The sequence below is a fragment of the Balaenoptera physalus genome (genome assembly GCF_965194825.1).
Source record: "Balaenoptera physalus genome assembly, chromosome: 8".
Taxonomy (NCBI): Eukaryota; Metazoa; Chordata; class Mammalia; order Artiodactyla; family Balaenopteridae; genus Balaenoptera; species Balaenoptera physalus.
The window spans coordinates 9,369,095-9,391,194 of record NC_138887.1 but is presented as its reverse complement, the minus strand read 5'-3'; the positions used below and the strand labels follow the sequence as shown (position 1 = coordinate 9,391,194).

The 22,100-nt window shown below is 47.5% G+C and overlaps 2 protein-coding genes and 1 long non-coding RNA gene across 5 annotated transcripts in view; 1 reads left to right on the top strand and 2 right to left on the bottom strand.

The window, feature by feature from the left end:
• Positions 1-13,236, bottom strand: part of NUDCD3 (NudC domain containing 3) — a 74,891-nt gene extending 61,655 nt beyond the window's left edge. For 2 of the 3 annotated variants that reach the window (XM_082472581.1, XM_082472582.1), the window contains exons 1-2: positions 12,961-13,231; positions 7,238-7,548 (exon numbers count right to left, since the gene is read on the bottom strand). In XM_082472581.1, the coding sequence (XP_082328707.1) occupies positions 7,238-7,548; positions 12,961-13,152 (503 nt within the window). In that variant the 5' untranslated portion in view covers positions 13,153-13,231. Of the gene's footprint in view, positions 1-7,237; positions 7,549-12,960 lie in introns of all 3 variants that reach the window. The other variant, XM_082472583.1, reaches the window with a different exon arrangement.
• A 248-nt stretch (positions 13,237-13,484) lies between these two features.
• On the top strand, positions 13,485-16,098 carry LOC309665843. Its single transcript, XR_014266729.1, has 2 exons — positions 13,485-13,692; positions 15,784-16,098. It is a non-coding gene; the product is annotated as an uncharacterized lncRNA (long non-coding RNA).
• Positions 14,968-22,100, bottom strand: part of NPC1L1 (NPC1 like intracellular cholesterol transporter 1) — a 27,042-nt gene continuing 19,909 nt past the window's right edge. Inside the window, exons 15-19 of the mRNA XM_082472558.1 lie at positions 21,016-21,166; positions 20,575-20,806; positions 20,303-20,416; positions 20,063-20,225; positions 14,968-18,200 (exon numbers count right to left, since the gene is read on the bottom strand). Coding sequence (XP_082328684.1) covers positions 18,025-18,200; positions 20,063-20,225; positions 20,303-20,416; positions 20,575-20,806; positions 21,016-21,166 — 836 coding nt within the window. The 3' untranslated portion in view covers positions 14,968-18,024. The remainder of the gene's footprint in view (positions 18,201-20,062; positions 20,226-20,302; positions 20,417-20,574; positions 20,807-21,015; positions 21,167-22,100) is intronic.

Here is a 22,100-nt window from a genome sequence, read left to right as displayed (position 1 = left end):
GCAAAGGTAAGAGCAGCCAAGAAATGGGTTAGGGCTGCCGGCTGGCACCTGGGGTGGGTCAGGTACCCACCATCAGACAGCCTGGCAGTGAGAGGACAAACTGGTACAATCTCTCTGGGGCCACTTTAGCAACATCCATCAAAATTACACACTTCATACCCTTTGACCCAGTAATTCCTGTTCTGGGAAGTCGTCCAACAGATATCCATACACATGTTCCAAGAAACACAGACAGCACAGTCACTGCAGCATCATTTGTACCCGCAGTAGACTGGAAACAACCTAATGACACTGCCTGTGGAGACTCACTAAATAATGACGCTACATCCACAGGGTAGAACTCTGAGGGAGTCAAGAGAAAGGCTGTAGTCAAGTCTGACTCTTGGCTACAGGCAGAGTCACCTGGAAAGCTTCTGAAAATCCTGACACAGGGTCGCACCTGGGCCAGTTACATCTGATCTCCAGGGGCAGGCCCAGGAATCAGCATCTTAAAGCCCCACAGCTGTGAGGACAGTGACAACGCACACCAGGAAAAACGGCACCTGGTACCAGGGAGACTGAGTCCTTGTTAGCTGCCTGTCAGCCACTCGGGGATGTAACTACAAGTCCACACACAGCATATCCTATACAACAGAGAAAATATACATAAACGAATACGAAAAATAAAAAGTTGATAAAACAGAAAACTTTTACAAAAGTACGGACAATTGCTGCCTCTAGGGAGAATTCACTTTCATTACACAGGCTTATAACTTTCAAAAGTATTGACCCTAAATCCAACTGCCAATTTACTACACCACGCAACAATCAGAGAGTGGGAAACAACATACCAACAACTTGATTTTTTTCTTAACAAATAAATTTTGAGAGAATAAAAGCAAGAGAAACAGAGAGTCAGCTACAAAGTGATATGCGGTTGGAGCCTTATTATAGATTTAAACTTTTTTTTAAAAATTATGACATTATGAGAAAACCAGAAGTTTAAACACTGGTTGAAAACATTTACAGATGAAATGATGAGGTAGAATTTGCTTCTGAATAACACAGGAGGGGGAGAAGTGGCCGGGTGTACTTCACAGGGTTGGCAGTGAGTACACGCGGATTCACTGCATTCTTCTGTCTACTCACCTTTGTATTTAAATTCAACCTAATACATTTTCCACAAGGTGCATATACTTTTTTTTTCAATAGGAAAAAGAAAAAAAAAAGCTAGCATAAAAAGTTATACTTCTTTAGTGACACAGAAAAATATTCAATTAGAAACTGGCTGTGTTAGTTTTGAAAAGTATCTCTTAGATAGTTCTGGTAATAGTTCCTTTTTCTTAACAATAGCAAAGCGAACATACCCGTGTCTGGGCCTCTAAGCGCACTGGGAACTGCTTCAATTCCCCATGACTCTGGCCCTCCCTTCTAACTATGATTTCAAGCAAAGCACTTCACCACTGTTCATCTCCATTTCTCCATCTGTTAAAAGGAAGCAGACTGGGCTCTGGCATCTGGAAGTACACATTTCCCGGGGGAAAGAGTACCCTGGGGGAGTCTCACTGGCCCCCTCCTCCCGCTCACAAACATGCTCACTCTATGCTCACTCTCACAGGCTAGGACGCCAGGTCATTTTTACCATCCGGCTTCAGTATCCAACCAACTCAACATGAGTCATCGCTGTAAGATATACAGGCCAACCTCTTCTAAAAATGAAGCCTATAAGCTAGAAATGAACTGCAAAATGAAAACAAAAACAATGCTTCTAGAGGAAAAAAATACTTCTAACAAACAACCTATATCAGGTCTTCCTCATCTGTGATTTAAATCAAATCCCTGAGGCCACTTACACCTGAGGTTCCTTAGAGAAGGGGCAGTTTCAGGGTGAATTGGGTGAAAGAACAGCTTCTATACCAGATGAGACTGAAAACAGACCCTGAGGCAGGCAGGCCCAGCAGAGCCCCAGTAGGGGAAAGCCGGCAGACATCCCTGGACTGCTGGCTTTCTGTTTACTATTCTCTTGAGTGCATGATTACAGCCAACAACCTCATCTGAGGAAAAGAACCTCTTGGGCACAAAACACTCAACAGTGTACAACATGAATTCAAAATCAGCAAAAGGGATGCAGGAAATGCTCAGCATACAATGTTCAGCAAAACAGAAGCCACAGTGTAAGACAATTTTATAAGCATACTTTGTGTGTGTGTGTGTGTGTGTGTGTGTTCAAACACACCCACGCACACATTTATACGCATAGAAAAAACTGTAGAAATATCCCAGAAAGTTAATAGGGAGTGGTAGGATGTTTTCTCTTGTTTACACACTTATCTTTATTTTCCAAATAGTCTACACTGAGCATAATGAGGAAGAAAAACAGTTTGTTCTTGTTTAAGTTAAGAAAAGCAATACTGAGAACAGCTCATACCTACTTGAGGGCTCACTATGCGCCAGGAATCCTGCTCACCAGGTCTTACACACTGACCTCAGTCAATCTTCACCATAAGCCGACAGGGTGGGTATTTGGGGTAGCATTCCGGTATGTCCACGTGACTCTATCAAAGGGCCTCCTGCAATGGGCACCTGAAAAAGCAGGGACCAACAAAGGAAGGACCCCATTTAGAGACAAACCCAGGAAGCCAGCTCTCAGGCAGCATGACTGCACACAGAAAGGATGCCCCAGCAGAGAGCAGCGCCCTTCTGCTCTTGTGACAGCCCGCCTAAGGGACATCTAAGCCACAGACGTCACGAGACACGGGTGAGCAGAACCGAAGGAGAGGCACTAAGGAATGAACTCAGCATGCATCGGATGCTCACCTAACACACAGCTGGGAGCTGAGAGGGGCTGAGTAAGTCTCTGCCCCAAAAGTGAAAGATGTAAGAACTAGCCATAAACAGATGTAAGATGAAACCCAGGCTCACAGGAGGCGCGGTTACCTGTGGCGGGCAGCAGAGGGACAGAGGTGCTGGAAGGCCTTGCTGCGTGGACAAGAGCACTGAAGAACGTGAACAGTGCTGTGCTTGGGGCAGATGAACCAGGCACGATGAAGACAAAGCATCTGCTGAGGATACTATTAGAAATCTGAAACTTCTCTTCCAAACTACACCATCCCTTTCCCAAGATGGATCCCTGTAACAGCTGGACACAAAGGCCATGCCACCCAAAATAAAAGAAAGCACTGAGCAGCTTTCTAACACACCCTTGTTCTACCAGGATTTCACCAGATGGGTCAACACATCAAGTAGTTCCATGACACCCCCTTCTCACGAGGCCCTGCTGCCTGCTTCCCTGTGCAGGACAGAGGGGTAGCTCGGGAGGGACTCAGGGCATGTACCACCATTCAACACTGACAGCGCAGGAGCGGCCCTCTGTATCCACAGTTCCACATCCACGATTCAACCAACCACAGACTCTGCAGTACTGTAGTGTTTACTACTGAAAAAAGTCCATGTATAGGTGGATCTGTGCAGTTCAAGGTTGTGTTGTTCAAGGGCCAACTGTAATTTACTCTCAGTGCTTTCTTTCCTTTTTCTTCTTTTTAAAGAATTCTGTTTGTGATTTATAAGGGCAAAAGCCAGAGGTGGCACAGCCTTCTGTACATTTTTGTCAGCATCCCAGCACAAGCAAATGCAGTTATCACTGTTTTGCCTACAGCGACACCTGCAGATTGAGAGGGAAACTGCAGGACCTATGGCCACCGAAGTGGGACCAGACACAGAGCTGGAACCCAAGAGGCAAACCCCACCAACAGCTCTGAGAGGTGCCCGACTTAGTGATTAGGACGTTGATGCTGTTGGTTTTGCGTCCCTCTCTCCTTCCACAGCACTAGTAATGTCATCAGCATTTCTGAAAGCTTCCCAGCTCCCTAGAAGTCCTTTGAGCACAGATCACTGGGTCAAGTACAATATAAACACTGGGGCTCTAAGCAGCACTTTTTACAGTATCTTCACTATGGACAACTCATAAACTGTGAAGCTCCTTTGAAGAGTATGTGCACCTTCTCAGAGCTATCTTGTATGGACAAGGAAATTTTTGTGTACCCCAATTCTCTCATCTCTAAGGAATAAAACTGGGCACTTTAAGCACTAGGGTGGCGGCATGTGGCTTTATGTGTAAAAATCTGTACTTTATGTATAAATGAAAATGTACACTGCAAAAACTTTAACCCATGGTTGGCAGGGCCTAGGCTGGGGACAGGGGGTTGACTCCAAAGTGTGATTTGCCTGTAGACTGAGAGAAGTTGCCATCACCACTACCTAATACTGGGCAGAACCACCAGCAAATGGGTAGCAAGCAGGAGTAATCAGAAATCAGCAATGTCAGACCCAGATTCTAGGTATGTAACTGGTTTTTGGACAGGGTGCCCCACAAAAGCAGTGTTTCTGTGTGGTCACCTAAAGAATAACTATCTTAAGTCATTTAATTAACAGAACCCCCAGATCTACAGTTTATAGGATAAGCAATTCTGGGCACTGACTGGAAGGACTTGGGGGGCCACAAGAGCTACAACAAGGACAAGGATGGCTTTCATGTTCCATTTCAGATCTGCCACAGCACAGCCTTTCAGATGGAACTAGAGAGATGTGGACCACAATTTCTTGTTTTGTTCACAGAAAACCAGTGAATACCTGAAGGCTGAGAAGGTTCAGTCCACGGAAGCGTTGAGCCTGCAGCACCAAACTAAGGTTTCCTGGAACACACCCAAGTCTTCAGGCTATACTTACACCAGGTTAGGACTCGCAAAACTAACGCCGATACTAACCTGGAACACAACTCGTTGGTCCAAGAATAAAAAATAGGGTCTCGACAAGGCAACAAGGCAGCTATTCCAATCTATTACTCAGGAATTAAAAACAAATCCCCTCTTTTACTAGAGTTCTTAGAAATCATAAAAAGAATGCAAAAAAATTAGTAAAGCAAAGTATATAGTTTGTGGAAAAATTAGAAAATACAGTAAGGGGCAACGACGGCAATGAAAAACACTCAACAGTTCCACCACTATTCATAATGTATTTCCTTCTGGGCTTTTTCTCTGCATGTACACTTAACCCCCCTTGAACAACAGGGGGTTAGGGGCACCGACCCTCCATGCAGTCGAACTTGGACTTTGAGACTCTGCAGTCTTGCCCCAACCCATCTCCACAAAATTTATTTTCCCCCTACTCCGCATTTTATGTCACTCCAAGTTGTTCACTTTGCTTCATTAACTAGGAACTACATTCAAAGAGTACCTAAAACAGGTTAGAGGGAGAGTGCAAGGAGAGGGAAGAACAGAAGGGAAGTTTAGTCAGAGAAGGGCCAAGGGGGAGAGACAACCAGGAGAGGGCAGGGAACAGTCCTACCAAAGAGGGAAGAGAGCAGATTCGCCTAAAGACAGAGCAGGCCAGGAGCAGCATGCCGTCTTTCAGACACTGCCACAGCTCATACACAAGGAGGTATCAGCTCTGTTCACCCAAACAGGGGCAGGGAAGCACCAGGAAGCAGAATTCCTGAAAAGTGAGGACGAGTACAGCACAGGGCTTGATCTAAGCCCTACCACTCATTAGCTGCATGACCCTTGGCTCATTCAATATTCACAACAGCCTCTGAGGGAAGTGCTGTTATTATCACCTCCACTTTACAAAGGAGAAAACTGAGACACAGAAAGGTGACGCAGCTTGCCCAAGGTAATACATTTACTAAGTGGCAGGCTCTGAAGGGACTCTGGGTCCGCAGTCCCCCATTCCAGACAACCTCTTTGGGTGTACGTTAGACCAAGAGGACTGTGGGCCCATGTCCCAGCAGTTGCTCCTGCAGGGAAAAAACAGAGTCAAGACACACAGACAGGCAGGTCTCACGGGAAAGCATAACTCTATGAGCCCAGTGCTCTAACTCTGGTCTAGCTCTTAACTGGCTGTTTGATTGTGGGCAGATTATTACCTTACCCTACAGAGAGAAAAAGGAAGAATACTGAAACCAGTTGACCTCCCATCCTACACACTGTGAGGCAGTTTGCAAACATGAAGAGCTAACTAAATGCTGAAATAGAGTCAGTGTGTTACCAAGTAAGACCCACTTAGGGACAAACCCAACCACCAGATGTGAAGCAAGAAAGAAGCCACCTCTGACATAAAACTAGCGATGTTTCCTTAGGTCAGTCTCCCAAGGCAAAAGAAACAAAAGCAAAATAAACAAATAGGACGTAATCAAACTTATAAGCTTTTTCAGAGCAAAGGAAACCATAAACAAAACTAAAAGACAACCTAAGGAAAGGGAGAAAATATTTGCAAACAATGCAACCAACAAGGGCCTAATTCCCAAAATATACAAAAAACTCACACAACTCAATAATAAAAAAACAAATAACCCAAATGAAAAATGGGCAGAAAACCTATATAGACATTTCTCCAAAGAAGACATACAGATGGCCAATAGACATGTGAAAAGATGCTCAAATCGCTAATTGTTAGAGAAATGCAAATCAAAACTACAATGAGGTATCACTTCACACAGGTCAGAATGGCCATCATTAAAAAACTCTACAAATAACAAATGCTGGAGAAGGTGTGGAGGAAAGGGACCCTCTTGCACTGTTGGTGGGAATGTAAACTGGTGCAGCCACTATGAAGAACAGTATGGAGGTTCCTTAAACAACTAAAAATAGAGTTACCACATGATCCAGCAATACCACTCCTGGGCATATACCCGGAGAAAACTCTAATCTGAAAAGATATATGCACCCCAGTGTTCACTGCAGCACTATTTACAATAGGCAAGACATGGAAGCAACCTAAGTGTCCATCAACAGATGAATGGATGAAGATGTGAGATACACACACACACACACACACACACACACACACACACACACAATGGAATACTACTCAGCCATAAAAAAGAACGAAATAATGCCATTTGCAGCAACATAGACGGACCTAGAGATTATCATACTAAGTACGCCAGAGAAAAAACAAGTATCATATGATAACACTTATATATGGAATCTTAAAAAAAAAAAAAAAAAAAGAAGATACAAATGAACTTATATACAAAACAGAAACAGACCTACAGACACAGAAAACAAACTTATGGTTACCAAAGGGGAAAGGGAGGTGGGGATAAGTTAGGAGTTTGGGATTACCAGATAACACACTGCTATGTATAAAATAGATACCCAACAAGGCCCTACTGTATAGCACAGGGAACTATATTCAATATCTTGTAATAAACCATGATGAAAAAAAGAAAAGAAAGAAGCCACAAAGTAGAAATTCTTACTTGGGAAGAGGTGGTGGTCTCCTCGGGACTTCAGCAGCGCCAGCATCTGTTCCTGGTGGCTCTGTCTCCCCGGAGCGGTGGGCCACTTCCTGCTCGGCACCCTGCGGGCCGGGAGGCTCCTGAGGCCCGCCCGAGTCTGCGGTGGACTCAACCTCCACCTCCTGAACCGGGGCTGGGACCGGCTCCCGCTCAGCCGTGGCCGCTGCCACAGCCGTGGCCGCCTCCTCTTCCTTCCTCCTGACCTTCTCCTCCAGCTCCTTCCTCCTCTTTTCATCATCCTGACGGGCCATGCGGTCAAAGGTTTTGAATACCTAAAATCAAACAGCAATCCTGCAATCAGTTCATCCGCCCAGTACCGTACCACACATTCTACAGAAATACAGCAAAATCTGGTAAATAAAGAATGAAAAAGCAGTAGACTAAAAAAAATGTTCCCACTGGCAAAATGGAAATGCACTTCAACTTCACCAAATGCCGCTAGGAAAACAATCTTTAAAGGGGAGTTCCAAAATCAATGAAAGTGAAACCTTTACAAGCCAAGGCTCAAAATATTTACACGCCTATGAGGCCAACTTTCAACTCTAAATGATGCATAACTAAATGGTCTCACCTGTCATTACTTTTATAGCCCCCGAGAGCCTTGTTCGAAATGCAAAGAACACGCTGTCCTGGTACTGAGAGCTGTAAAGGCACCAACAACTCAGACGAAAGAAGAGAAGATGGGAATTAGTTGAATTTCAATCCACAAAATACAAGCCGGCTCACTGGACTGCTGCTATCTTCCCACACTGCACGGGCTGAGGGAAGGTGTGGGTCTTAGCCTGGGAATTCAACAAACATCCATGATGTGCCTACAATGTGCAAGGGGCACCAAAAATCAAAATGACAGCTCCCAACCTCGAAGAACTCAATTTTCTGCTGTGTGGATCAGTCATTAATCTTTTCTGGGCCACAGTCACACCCACAAAAGTGCTGGGACTCTCCATCCAAAAAGTGCACAAGAAAATGGCATTTTGTATGCACCATTCGAGGGCACACATAACCCTGAAGTGCAGCCAGGACAGACCCAGACGTGACAACTCTGACAGGAAGAGGCTGTGACGAATACACGTGATGCCATCAGAATGAGGGTGCAAATGAGCATTTCCAGTGAAAGACAGCTAAGGAAGTTTCTTGGAAGAAGGCGCTCTGCCTCAGACCTTGAATGAAAGGCACACCTTCCAGAGGGAATGACAGGAGGAAATGTCACGGCTCCAAGAGGCAGGGTCATCAAGAAATATATCCTATGGTATCTCCTCCCGGAGACAGGAAAGCTGGGAGATCCACCTTGAAAAGTGGGTGGGAGAAGACACTTACATTCAATCCAGCAACCTCGCTCCGTAGTATTTACCCAAAGGAGTTGAAAACATGTCCACCCAAAAACCTGTACACGGATTGTGTCTAGCAACTTTATTCATAATTGCCAAAACTTGGAAGCAACCACGATATCCTTCAGCAGGTGAATGGATAAACAAACTGTGGTACATCCAGACAATGGAATATGATTCTGTGATGAAAGAAATGAGCTATTAAGCCATGAAAAAACATGGAAGAACCTTAAATGCATATCAGTAAAAGAAACCAATCTGAAAAGGCTACATAGTGTAAGATTCCAACTATATGACACTGTGGAAAAGGCAAAATTTTAAAGACAATAAAAAGACCAGTGGTTGCCAGAGGTTGGGGGGAGGGAGGTTGGAGGGAGCAGGTAGAGCTCACAGGTTTTTTTTAGGGCAGTGAAAATACTTTGTGTGGTACCATAATGAGGATTACATGCCATCACACATTTGTCCAAACCCCATAAAATGAACAGTAAGAGTGAACCCTGAAGTAAACTGTGGGTTTAGGTGACTATGATATGTCAATATAAGTCCATCAACTGTAAGAAATGCATCACTCCGGTGGCAGCTGTTGGTATAGGGGACGCTGGGGGGGGGGGCAGGGGGGACATAAGAAATCTCTGTACCTTCCCCTCCATTTCGCTCTGAACCTAAAACTACTCTAAAAAATAGTCTTAATAAAATAATAATGTCTTAAGGTGTGTAGGACTGTTTCCAAAGGGCCAGAATGCAGACACGTGCTAAATAACTGTTGCGTGCACTGGGCAGGAAGACAGAACCAAAGAAGTTACTAACTATGCCAATGTTTTTACAGACATTCTCTCAAAATCCTCGTGAAAATGCTGTGAGGAAGACAGCACTGACATTTCAAAGATAATGGAAAACTAAGCTCGGAGAGGGTAACCTGCCCAAGGTCCTGCCAGTGAAAGAAGAAAGTAAAAAATTATACAGGAAACACACCAAACACTGAAAGGAGATGTAGGCACAGGAAGGTAAGTAAAACCCTAAGGCTAAAAACTGGAAACAATATCTCTCTCTACTTCTTCAGAGAACCTGACCCCTGACTCACTTCTCTTGTTCTCACGTCAATGACACCAGACACCAGACCCGTTGCCCTCAGAGCCATTCATCCTCCTGACGCCCCACATCTTCATCTTAACTCCAGAAAAGAAGCAACAGCAAGGGATCTCTCCAAACGCCGGGAGCCTCCCTCGGACCCTGGGCCTCACGTTCCTCGCTGCACTGCGGCGCCCACCGCCCCTGCTTACTCAGCACCCTGCCTGCCCCCTGGCTTCACCTCTCACGTCGCCACTGACCTCAGCACTCATTTCAGAATCCCGGACTGCGGAGCTGGAAGAGATGTCCCTGACCTCCAATCAACCTTCTCAACTGACAGAGAGGAGAGTGATTCTCCCAAGACTTCCCAGCAAGCTCAGAACAGATAGAGCCAGCTTTCCTGACTCTCATGGGGGGGACTTCTAAGCTTGCCAAACTGGACTCCAGAATAAACACAGAGGATCCACTGGTACGAATGAAATGTCATTCAAAATTATTGTTTTCTTAAAACATCCTAGTAAATCATGGAGTGGAATACAATTTCTATATGCATCTTTCCTGCTGAGGGTCCTGCAAGCTGTACATTCAGACTGTGCAAGCCCTAAGAATTAGGAGGAAAAGTCTGAGAAGGCTTAAACCTCACCAACAGCCCATACCCCAAAATATCAAGGGAGAACTTTTGGGTTCCAGAACAGAGTACCCCAATACTCCCATCCAAACCCTCTTTGCCTGAGTTCTGAAGAGACCCCCAAGCACCCCACTGCCAAATGCCTCTGTGGATAAAAGAACAGCTCCCCAGGATTTACCCTGATCTACCCAACCAAAATAGCCAGGGAATATCTGCTCTTGGGCAATACTGATGATTCAGAACCACTTTCAAAAAACACTACACCCCTCCTAACTATCTGCTGGAAACTGTCCCCCTTGGTTTCCCTGAAACTTACTGCCCTGCCCACTTCCCTCCATCCCCCTCCCACTCACACAGCCTCTTCCTTCTCCCATCCCTTCTCTGGGATCCTTCCCCAAAGGGCTATCCTCCACCTTCAGTTCCTCTCCTTCAAACCACTCAGATTCCTCTACCTCCCTTAAAATCCAGCCCCACAATTCAACAGCCTGTGGGCAGGGACTTCTGCCTGCCATCTCCAACTCAACTAAGCTTCTTCCCCTAAACTCAGGTGACAGTTCAGTGAATGCATTATCATTATTACAGTGCCCAGGTTTGAAACCCTGGATCACCTCTGGCCCATCCCAACCCTCTCTCTGCCCTGCTCTCCACCCCCACTTTATTAAACTGTTCACCAAATCTTAACCTTAAGGGTGTCTGAAACATAGTAGGTGTCTTACATGAATTACCTCTGTCAGTTACCTGTAAAACAAGGGAAAAGACCAACCTTTCAGGTTGTGTTAGAAATAAATAACATCCTAGAATGTAAAATACATAACAACTGGTACATACTAGGTGCTCAGTAAATGTTCCTTTCTCCTTTACATCTTTGCTGCAAAAGATCACCCTAGACAAAAGTGTTGCCACCCTACAATGGATTGGTTAAATAATAGAACAGAAAGATCTGGAATCCGAAAAATGAAGTTTTGAGTTCCAGCTCTATGATGAGTTTGGTCAAATCACCTAACCTTGCTGAACTGGCACCCTCATCTGCGACATAAAACTCAACCTTATCTATTTCACAGTCTTCCATGAAAGCATTAATTTGACATAAGGGCCTCCTAAAAACCATCTCTGACACACAGCTCTCTGATCACTCAGATGGCACTTAACAACTACAAGGATGAGGAACAGCCTTAAGTTTTGAAACTGAATACCACCCTCACTCCTCATTTGACCATATTATCTTTGGTAGTTAAACATTTTAAACTTCTGTTTCTTCATGCAGGCACTGAGGAAAATAATACCTGACCAACTTGCAACTTGTAGCAAGTCTTCAGGAGATGAACATTTGAAATCACTTCATAAACTGTAAAACGCTACAGAACCGTGGGAGGTTATCACCAGCATTTCTACCTTCTCAGGTTCCTAGAAACAGGCTCAATGCTTGACTGAGTACCTTCTTTCAATCCCATCAAAGTCCCACCTCTTCGAGTAGCACTGACATAGATACACTACCAAATGTAAAATAGATAGCTAGTGGGAAGCAGCTGCATAGCACAGGGAGATGAGCTCAGTGTTTTGTGACCACCTAGAGGGGTGGGACAGGGAGGGTGGGAGGGAGACGCAAGAGGGAAGAGATACGGGGATGTATGTATACATATAGCTGATTCACTTTGTTATACAGCAGAAACTAACATAACATTGTAAAGCAATTATACTCCAATAAAGATGTTTGAAGAAAAAAAAAGTCCCACCTCCTCTATAAAACTTTTCCCCATTTCCAAACCATCATTTCTATTCCTTTCCTTCCAATGGACTCTGTCACATAATTGGCCTTGCATAGTTCTCTGTTACTGTATTTTACCTCCTTAACTAGAGCATAAGTATCCCAAGGAGAGAGACCATTATTTAACCATCTGCATTACCACTGTATCTCCAATGCTTCTGGCAGCTGAGAGTATAAATACACTCAGTACATAAATTCTTGGTTATTACATTCCAAGTACCCCGTCAACGTCATTGAATAAGTATTAACAGCACCTCAAACACACAATAAACTTAACCTGGGATGTACAGATATATGTTCAAATGTAAACTTATTAAGTACTACTATGACTGTCTTTGGCCTGAAAAGTCACACTTCGAACAGGGGGACCACACCCATCAATCACAGTCTCCCTTCCACGTCCAGTCGTCGCAGTTGTGGGGTGTGCAGGTGTCCGTGCTGCCGCCCGTTCCCCCGTCTAGCCTGCACTATTTTCATTCTCTGACTGGCAGGCCCTGGCACCTCGAAGGGTTACACGTTGCGGGAGCTGACCCTGGCCCTGAGCGTCGATGTACTACTACTTCTGATATCCAAGTGCACCCGGTCGGACCAGGCTGCTCGAGAGCCAGCCCGTCTCGCACGGAAGGAGTAAACTGATACCCCAAGAGCATGTCTGCTGAAGCCGCGGCCCCAGAAGGCTGGTCCGGGGCAGCGCCAGAGGATGAACTGAAGCCGGTAGCGGACGGAGCGGCAGGCTCGCAGGGGTCTGGGCTCCCGGAGAGTCGGGGGCTACGGGGGCGCGTTCGCGGGGGTCGGGGCTCCCACGGCCTCCCCCCACCTCCCCCACCCCCTCCACGGCCTTCCCCCACCTCCTCCACCTCCCCCCACCCCGAGCTTCCCGCCGGCCGCGCATTACCTGCAGCACCAGAGCCTGCGCGGCCCCCGGCGGGAAGCCCATGCGGTCCGACGGGTGGCGCAGCAGGCGGTAGAAGTCCGTCTTGCGGTAGAGGAAGCCGAAGAGCACACGCAGAAAGTCCTGAACGTTTCCCACGTGCTGCAGGATGCCCAACAGGGCCTGATCGTACAGCTCCGCCGCCCCGGGCTCCATGGCGTCGCCGGCCGGAGGGAAGCTCACTCACTGCGGGCGCGGCCCGGACACCGGCCTGAGGCCACTTCCGGTGCGCTGCGGTAACGGCTCCGGCAGCCAGCGCGCCCGTGAAACTTCCGGTCCGCGCTCATTCGCCCCCGCGGTAGGGCTTGGCTGGGCTGCGTTTGAGCCGACTAGACGCGGGCCCCGCCCCCACCACCCCCTGGCTTCCCGAGCGGTCTGGCTGAGGAGGGGACGTGGGCCCAGAAATGCAAGAAGGCCCGGAGCTGCGGGACTGAGGGCGCCTAGTGGCCATGCTGGCAACGGACGGAAGAGGTGTAGCGCGGGCAAGTGTTACGTGCGCCTCGCTGTTGTCACGTGGTCTATGGGTTGTGTTCCCGACTGGGTGACCTGAGCCCCAGGCGGGACAGCGGGGGCCTTTTGCTGGCGCGTCAGAAGAGGAAATGCGAGCGCTTACTGGTGGTGTCTGTCCTGTTAATAACGGAGCCGTGGGTGAAATGCAAGGTGAAGTACATAAATACAAGAAGGCAAGAATGTAAAGTGAGTGCATGCACAAATATTAAATGGAAAGAGCTAGGTGCAGAGTAGAGAATCTGGCGTGCCAGCCTGTGAAATATACATATACGTATGTATGTGTGTGTAGTATATACATTGTATGCGTAGTATACACACAGCGTGTATACGTGTCCTGTCTGTCAAAGCATAATCTTAAACTAAAAATATAACTCTCATACAAATATATAATGAACACATGTGAAACATTTATACATTTTAAGTAAAGTAACCAGTGATATGATAAAGCTAGTTTGGAGAAGCTTTTGGAGAAACTGGGTATTTATCAACACTTTGAGAAAACAGAGTAAGATTGCTAGGTGGGATACGAAGCTGGCTCGTGTCCTACAAAATGATGTAGATTATCTTTTCCAGTGGATAGAAATGATTTGCATCTCTACTGGCCTAAAATCTACGGGTTAACATATATCTTCATAGTGCATGGGCTCTAATGAATTGTAAATAAAGGCAAACTCAGATAAATTGCCCTAGAGCAGTGGTTCTGAAACTCTCTGGACTTAGGACCCATTTACTGGGAATCCCTTGCGGGCCAGTGGTTAGGACTCTGAGCTCTCACTGCCGAGGGCCCAGGTTCAATCCCTGGTCAGGGAACTAAGATCCCACATTTCATGAGGCGCGGCCAAAAGAAAAAGAAAAAAAAAGGACCCATTTTCACTCTTAAAATTTATTGAAGACTCCAAAGAGTCTTCAATATTTTATGTAGATTATGCTTATCGGTAGTTACCATATTGGAAATTAAAACTGAGAAAATTTTTAAATATTTCTTTATGCATTCTAATAACCATAAAAAACACATTACATATTAACGTATTTTTATGAAGAAATAATGTTCTTCAAAGCAGTAAAAGTTTTTGAGAAACATAGCAGCCTTTTAAATTTTGCAAATCTCTTTACTATCTAGCTTAATTGAAGACAGCAAAATTCTCACATCTGCTGCATTCACTGCATTGCAATATGTTGTTTTGATTGAAGTATAAGAAACCCAGTCTCATACAAATAGTAGTTTGTCTTTTTAATTAAATGTGAGGAGTATTCTTGGAAACTACACCAAAATTCTACAGATTGTAGTTTCTCAGTGGTTAGTTGCAATATGGAATCTGAAAACCGTATCAATAAATGTTTCCTACTTTGTCACATTAATACCCATTGGTCTATCCTATACTTGGAGTGGATCTTTGTTGGTTCACAATCTAGCCCCCGTACACCCAGGGCAAGGAGAGACCAAAGAAAGAGGCAAACCACTTCAGATTGGTAGGTGGCAGGTTTAATAAGCAAGGGAAATAACTTACAAGGCTTGCCTGGGCAGCCACTCTGCCAGAATCTTAAAAGTTTATACAGAAGCCTTAACTGGGTTCAGTCACGTACACTGTCCAGATGGTCTCATCAACACGTTAACTCTCTCAAGGCCGTTTCCCTGAAAACAGCTCCCACTGTGGGAATGGTAGGCAGAGCGTACATTACAAGGACAGCAGAAGGGGTGAGGAGTCTCCCATTGCCTGGGTCCAGCTGGAGGCTCAACCAGGGATAGTGTTCTCTTGATTACCCGCCCCCGACAATCTTTTTTACACACATGATTTTGTAACACCAGAATGGAAGGAAGAATGTGACGCAAGAATCTAACTGTATTAAAAATGTAGGAAACAGCCTCTCTGAAAGGGCTGGTAGAAAAAGATGCTGACCTAAGTAACTTTGGAAATGCATGGTGTCTGGAAGACTAAAGGCTGAAGGAACTGTACATAGACACTTAATTCTAAGGTTGTTTTCCACAGGGACATGAGTTATCATTTCTGAGACTACTACATATGTACAGAGGAAATGAACAATTATGTAAATGGTGAGGGTGGTACAGCCAGGCTTCTCACCGTTGGCATGGGAGGCTACAGATAAGCAAGAGAGCAGTCTAGAATGATTCGTGTGGTTAGGGTTAGAGGTGGAGGCATCAGCATAAACTACCGTTTAGCTTAATATAGATACAGATGGCTACATATAGCAATATTTATAGAAATGTGTACATACATGGGGCAGTATACACACATATGTTTCCTTGCTCTCTCTCAGCTGAGAGGACCCAGAAGCAACAATGCCCCAGCAGCAACGCACACACTGAACACCCAGATCCTGGTTTCTAATCCCATCTCCAACAGAAGGGCTAGAACTCCTGGGAGAAACGGCTGACTCTAGGACTGGAGCAGAAATATACAAGTTGAGCCTGGATCATCTTATAATGCCAGAAAGTAAGGAAGTGCTCAAAAAGGGGAAAAAAATCCACAGTGATGGGAGTATGCCAAAGGGACCCAGGAGCCAACTGAAAGAGCTCCCAATGGCCAAACGTGGAACAATTTGAGCCTCAAATAAAGTAGTAGTATATTAGAACCCAAAGTACAAAATGAGTATCCGTGAGTCCATACTGATATAGATATCATACCGAATAAATAAATAAATGGAGGGGAATAGACAATTTTCCTGTTCAGAAGAGTTCCAAATAATTTATGTAAACACCCCACCCGCCAGGAGGTAGAACATAACTCCCCCCTCCTTAAGTGTGGGCTGTGCCTAGCGACTTCCGTCCAAAGAGCACAGCATGGAAACAGGTGCAAGATAACTGTACAGGGAAGACGCAACCTCAGCCAGGCGGTCAGAGCCAGCATCACAGCGCTGAGTGGTGGCGACTGCAGGCACCCTTGGCACGATATGCTGAGAACGGCGCTCTGCCTCTGTGGTCTCCCTCCCAAAAGCCCATCACCCTAGTCTAATCAGGAGAAACACCAGACAAACCCCATTTGAAGGACATTCTATAAAATGCCAGACCAGTCTTCCACTGTCCAGGTCATCAAAAACAAAGAAAAGGAGAGTCTGACAAACTGTCACAGCCCAGAGGAGCCCAAGTAGACATAACATCCGAGTATTATGTGGTGTCCTGGATGGGATCCTGGCACAGAAAATGGACACTAGATAAAAGCTACGGAAATCTAAACAAAGTATGGACTTTAGTTAGTAGTAATTATCAGTACTGGTTCATTCATTGTACACTGACAAGTGTATCACACTAATGTGATATGTTAGCAGGGTAAACTGGGTGGAAGGCATACAGAAACTCTCTGTACTATCTTTGTAATTTGTGTGTAAAACTATTCTAAAATTTAAAAGCCTTCTTTTAAAAAAGTGTTTTTAAAAAAGGTATAATCATCCGTAATCCTACCCCCCTGCCTCCCAACAGTAAGTGGAGCGCTGTGCTGGTACTGGTGCAGGGAGAGAGGCACCCTCATCCACTGCTGCTGCGAATAGGGCAGCCTCTCTGGGAGGCATTTGCCTGTATCCCATTCAGTGCTACAGCGATGGTAGCTCCCCACACATAGACAGGAAACGTGTAAGCATGTACTTATCCCACAGGTCCATGGTTCCATACCTGAAATCCCATAGGTGAGCTGCATTTCAGAATTTAGAACATTTTTTAGAAAGGTAATTTGATGCTTACAGCACATTAGATATTAGACCCCAGGAGGATCTGGGGCAGCAACACGAAATCAAACTCATTAATGCACTGAAATATATGACTATTCACAACAAGTTGGTTGAACAGTGTAAGTATCCTATTTATAGAGTATAAATAGATACATCTTGTCTGATCGGTTTTGGCCACCAAATGAGTTTGTCCCAAACTTACAGGAGAAAAAGAGACAAACACAGTAGGTTTTCAGAGCTTTGGGAGTTCTGAGTTCCACAAAAGTGACTGTGGACTTATAGCAGAAAAATAATTGGGGACAATGTGATTGCCCACTAGCTGGGGAATGGATAAAAACACCGTGTTCGTTCACACAATGGAATGCTGTGACGCAGTTCAAATGATTGGACTAGATCTCCACGTAGCAACATGAATAAATCAAAAAAATGTGTGTTGCATGAAAAAAAAAACCTCATTGCAAAAGGATAGGTCAAGTGTAATATCAATTAAGAAAAACTTTTAAATGTGAAATAATATTATATGTTTACATACACAGAACTAAAGTTTTAAAACTTGCATGAGGAGGACACATGTCAAATTCAAGAGATGGATCAGGACCAGATCACACCCACGCCGTCGCATGCCACCTCCATCACATCGTGTGTCCCTGTGGGTGAGATCTCATGGCCAGAGGGTGACCTGTCGTGGGCACTCCTGTGGGGACAGCCGCTTCCAGGCCCTGAGGGGGAGGATGGGTCAAGGGACCCCCACAGAGGAGCCCTTGTGGCCCCTCAGGTCAGGGCTGGTGAGCTGGGACAGGGGCTCCGGCTCCATCAGAACTTCTGCCTATTGTGAGGTCAAGAGCTACCCAGGCCACCCTCGCTCTTGGCAGGATGTTCAAAGCCGTAGTTGACATAGACACTGTTGGCCGTGCTCGACGGGGCAGGGTGCTTTGAGCAGGAGGCCGCCTCGGCCGCAGCCACCGCCTCCTCCTGCTGCTGCTGCTGCACCAGAGCTGGGTTGACATCAGGCCCTGCAGAGGGACAGATACAGAGGACCACGGTCAGGGAAGCGGCGTGCTGGATGCGGGGCGCAGGCGTTTGCTGTGGCCTAAAAAGGAAGTTCCGGAGATCGAGAGCTAAGCCCTAAGCCCTCCACCTCCACCGCTGCCCCTCACCCCAGCCCTCGCTCCACCCTACGCCTAAAAGCCAGTAGCCGTTTCAGCCGCCATCCACGGCCAGCCCCTGGCCCACCTGCCTTCCAGTGCAGACCCCTGCCATCCGGGGATCTGGCAGGGGAAGCCCCCAGACTCCCACGGCCTGTGACTGCCACTCCCTCCTCTCCTCCTGGACACCCTGTGCAAGCGCTCCTTGCCGAGAGAAGCCATTCCTCACTGTGTTGTCAGACTCAGGTCAGGGAGGGGCCCGGGGGCCTCTGCGCCTGCCACTCGCCTCTCTGTCAAGATCCCAGGCCACTCTGAGGGGGCAGGACCTGCGAGCTCCTTCCTCACTCTCAGCCACTCGGAATCCCCAAGGGGTGGCCACGACCTGTGGGACCTGTAGCTCCCCAACTGGGTGGCCCCTGGGGCTGTCCTCCTCGCCACCCACCATCCCCAATACACTCTCCTCTTCCAAAGGGGGTCAGGAAGTTTCTACAAGATGCTGGTGCCTTGGGTAGGGGCGCTGGAGCTGTGTGGCCTCCAGATACAATGCATGTGACCAGCTCTGTGACTGGGGGTGGGAGTCTCAGTTTCCTCATCGGTGAAATGGGGATGAAAACATCACCTACCTCCAGAGGTGATAAGACGATTAGTGCACATATATTAGAGCACAAACACACCCTTCTGTAAATGTTTTCTCTGAAATTACCATTATTAGTATTCCGGATGTCAGGGAATGGTGCAGCATTGAACTGCTTTCAGCTTGCCCACCGTAAGAGGGGGGATGCTTCGCCCTGCGGGCCCAGTTTAAATCTCTGTGGGGGTGGGGCGGTGGAATTCCCTGGTGGTCCAGTGGTCAGGACTCCGTGCTTTCACTGCTGAGAGCACGGGTTCAATCCCTGGTCGGGAACGAAGGTCCCACAAGCCGCCCAGTGCAACCAAAAAAAAAAAAAATCTCTTTTGGGGGACGGGGTGTGTATATGACTGTACTCAACAATGAGGAAACAGAAATGTACGTGTTGCTGGTAGGAGTTTAAATGGTAAAACTTGCTGGAGGGCGTTAACCATTGGCATGCATAATCAACATTCACAGACCGGACTTTCTCCAGGAAATATTGGAGGATGAGGTCAAAGGTTCAGCCACAAGGATGGTCATCGCAGCACTGGCAATAGCATGGAAAGTCAGAAATAGTCTCATGTCCAGCAGCTGGGAGCTGGTTAGATGGATTGTGGCTGATCCACAGGAGAGGATATGTTTTTCGACTGCAAGTAGTCACCCATGAATGAGTCATGAAATCAATTTCGCAGATAACACCAGCATTTTTTTAAAAAATCAATGATACACTAGAACAGAAAATATCCGAGGCTTCTCCGGCAGTGTTATTTTGTGAAATGCTTGTTCTACTCTGCCTGTCCGTGTCCGTGCCTGTACACATCACCTCTCAGTGTGATAATGTATTTCTTGCTGAAGGTCATGATCAAAAGTTCAACAGCACGCAGCACAGAACCATACGGCTACTGAAAGTGTTTGAAACACACATCTGACCAAGAAAAAAGATGTTTTCACATGTTAAGTGAAAAACTGCAGTTTTTCCAAACCAGGAGGAACTGTGTGCTCACAATTTGGGCAGTGACTGTCCCGGGTAAGCAGGGCTGTGTGTGTTCGTGGCATTTTGCCTGTGGCCTGGAGTCACGCGGGAGGGGCCTGGCAGTGTCAGAGGAGCCTGGGCACTCACCCACGTAGCTGAGGATGACCGGCAGGAAGACCAGGCCATGCAGCAGGCCCAGCGCAGTGATGAGGAGGTTGAGACGGAAGAAGAAGATCTGGATGAGCTGCGCCTTGGCCAGGCCCAGGACGAGGATGCCAGGCAGGTTGGTCATGGCCACTCCTGCGAACACCTGGGGGTCACAGGTGGGCGTCAGGCTGGGCACAGGACAGCCGGCCGAGGACTACGTGAGGCAGCCCATCCACTCACCGCGCTGCCCATGGAGATGGTGGCCTCCTTGGCCCTCTCAAGCCGCGTGGGCTTGGTGCTGATGGCAAAGGAGCGGGTGATGTGGGACACGAACTCCACAGAGATGCCCACCGCCTGTGGGGAGAGAGGAGGCTTCAGCCACAAAAGGGCGGGGGCAGGGGTCTCCATCCAGACCAGCGGGCAGCACCTAGACTCTAGAAAGAACTGGGGTCGTCCTATGAGGCCAGCACCCCTCCTGCCCTGGAGCCCCGACCCTTCGGCCAGCAGGTTACCGTCACCAGGTTGATGAGGGACACAGCATTGTAGCTGATATCCCACAGGGTCATGAAGCCCACAGTGTCCACCAGGATCATGATGATGGAGAACAGGTTGAGGAGGCCGGAGCAGACGTCCATGCCCAGCAGGAAGCAGCAGACGGCGAAGGTGGGCACCAGGCAGATGGCGAGCATGAAGAGCCCCTCAGGGATCACGGTCAGGTACTGCTCATAGAACACGTTGGTGATCCTGCGGGTCGCACAACACAGTCACTGCTCCGTGGCTTCCCACGCCCACTTCAGGATGAGTGCGCAGCTTGGGGAGGGTGTTGGGGGGCCTGGGCCCAGGTGCAGCCCGAGCCTCCCTGCTGGAGCCCATCCCCACCCAGCAGCCGCCCTCACCAGCCCAGCACCCTCGCCCGGGCCCACCTCCCTGCATCCCAGTGCCCAGGGACTCACGTGTAAGGGAAGACCTCGAAGTCTGGGTCGGTGCCCGGCACCTTCCGCAGGTCGGCGGTGATGTTGGCTGCGAGCGCCCGAGCTGCCCGCAGAGCCTCCGTGTAATCCTGAGAGTTCTTCAGCGGCTTGTGGTAGGCCATGAACCGTGAGGCTGCAAAGGTCAGAGCCTGTGCCAGGCGCCCTCAGAACCCCCAAGGGATAGCGCCCGGCTGGGTTCAGGGCTCTGCCGCCACCATTTGGGAATTCTTAATACATTTTGAGCAAAGGGCCCTGCATTTTGGTTTGGCCCCAGTCCTGCAAACTCTGCAGCTGGTCCTACTGCTGTGCAAGACTCAAGTCCCAGCCCTGCCTCTGATGGATAGAGCTTACAGAGATCTCCCAGGACTTCCCTGGTGGTGCAGTGGTTAAGAATCCATCTGCCAATGCAGAGGACACGGGTTCGAGCCCTGGTCCGGGAAGATCCCACATGCCGCAGAGCAGCTAAGCCCGTGCGCCACAACTACTGAGCCTGCACTCTAGAGCCTGCGAGCCACAACTACTGAGTCCATACACCACAGCTACTGAAGCCCACATGCCTAGAGCCTGTGCTCCACAACAAAAGAAGCCACTGCAATGAGAAGCCCAAGCACCGCAAGGAAGAGTAGCCCCCTCTCACCACAACTAGAGAAAGCCCGTGCACAGCAACGAAGACCCAACGCAGCCAAAAACAAAATTAAATTAAGAAAAAAAGAAAAAGAAGAAGAGATCTCCCAGATGAACCCAAACGCTGCTCTGTATGGTTTCAAAACATGCATTGGATTCTTAAAATTCATTTAATTACTTTTCCAATGTACATATTCCTATAGGAAAGGACCAGAAAGGGAGACAGGAAAATGGAAACAGCTGACTTAACAGAGCTGTGCGTCAGGGCACCCACTGGGTAAGTACAACAGTCATTCATTTAACCAGCTGCCCACTGCCCACATCTGGGTGTGACTTGTGCCTGAGAGAAAAGGATGTGGGTGGCTCCCAAGGGCAGCATCAGCCGCTGAAAAGTCCATGAACGTCACACTGACCTTGGATTTGGGGGTGGGGAGAAGGAAGCA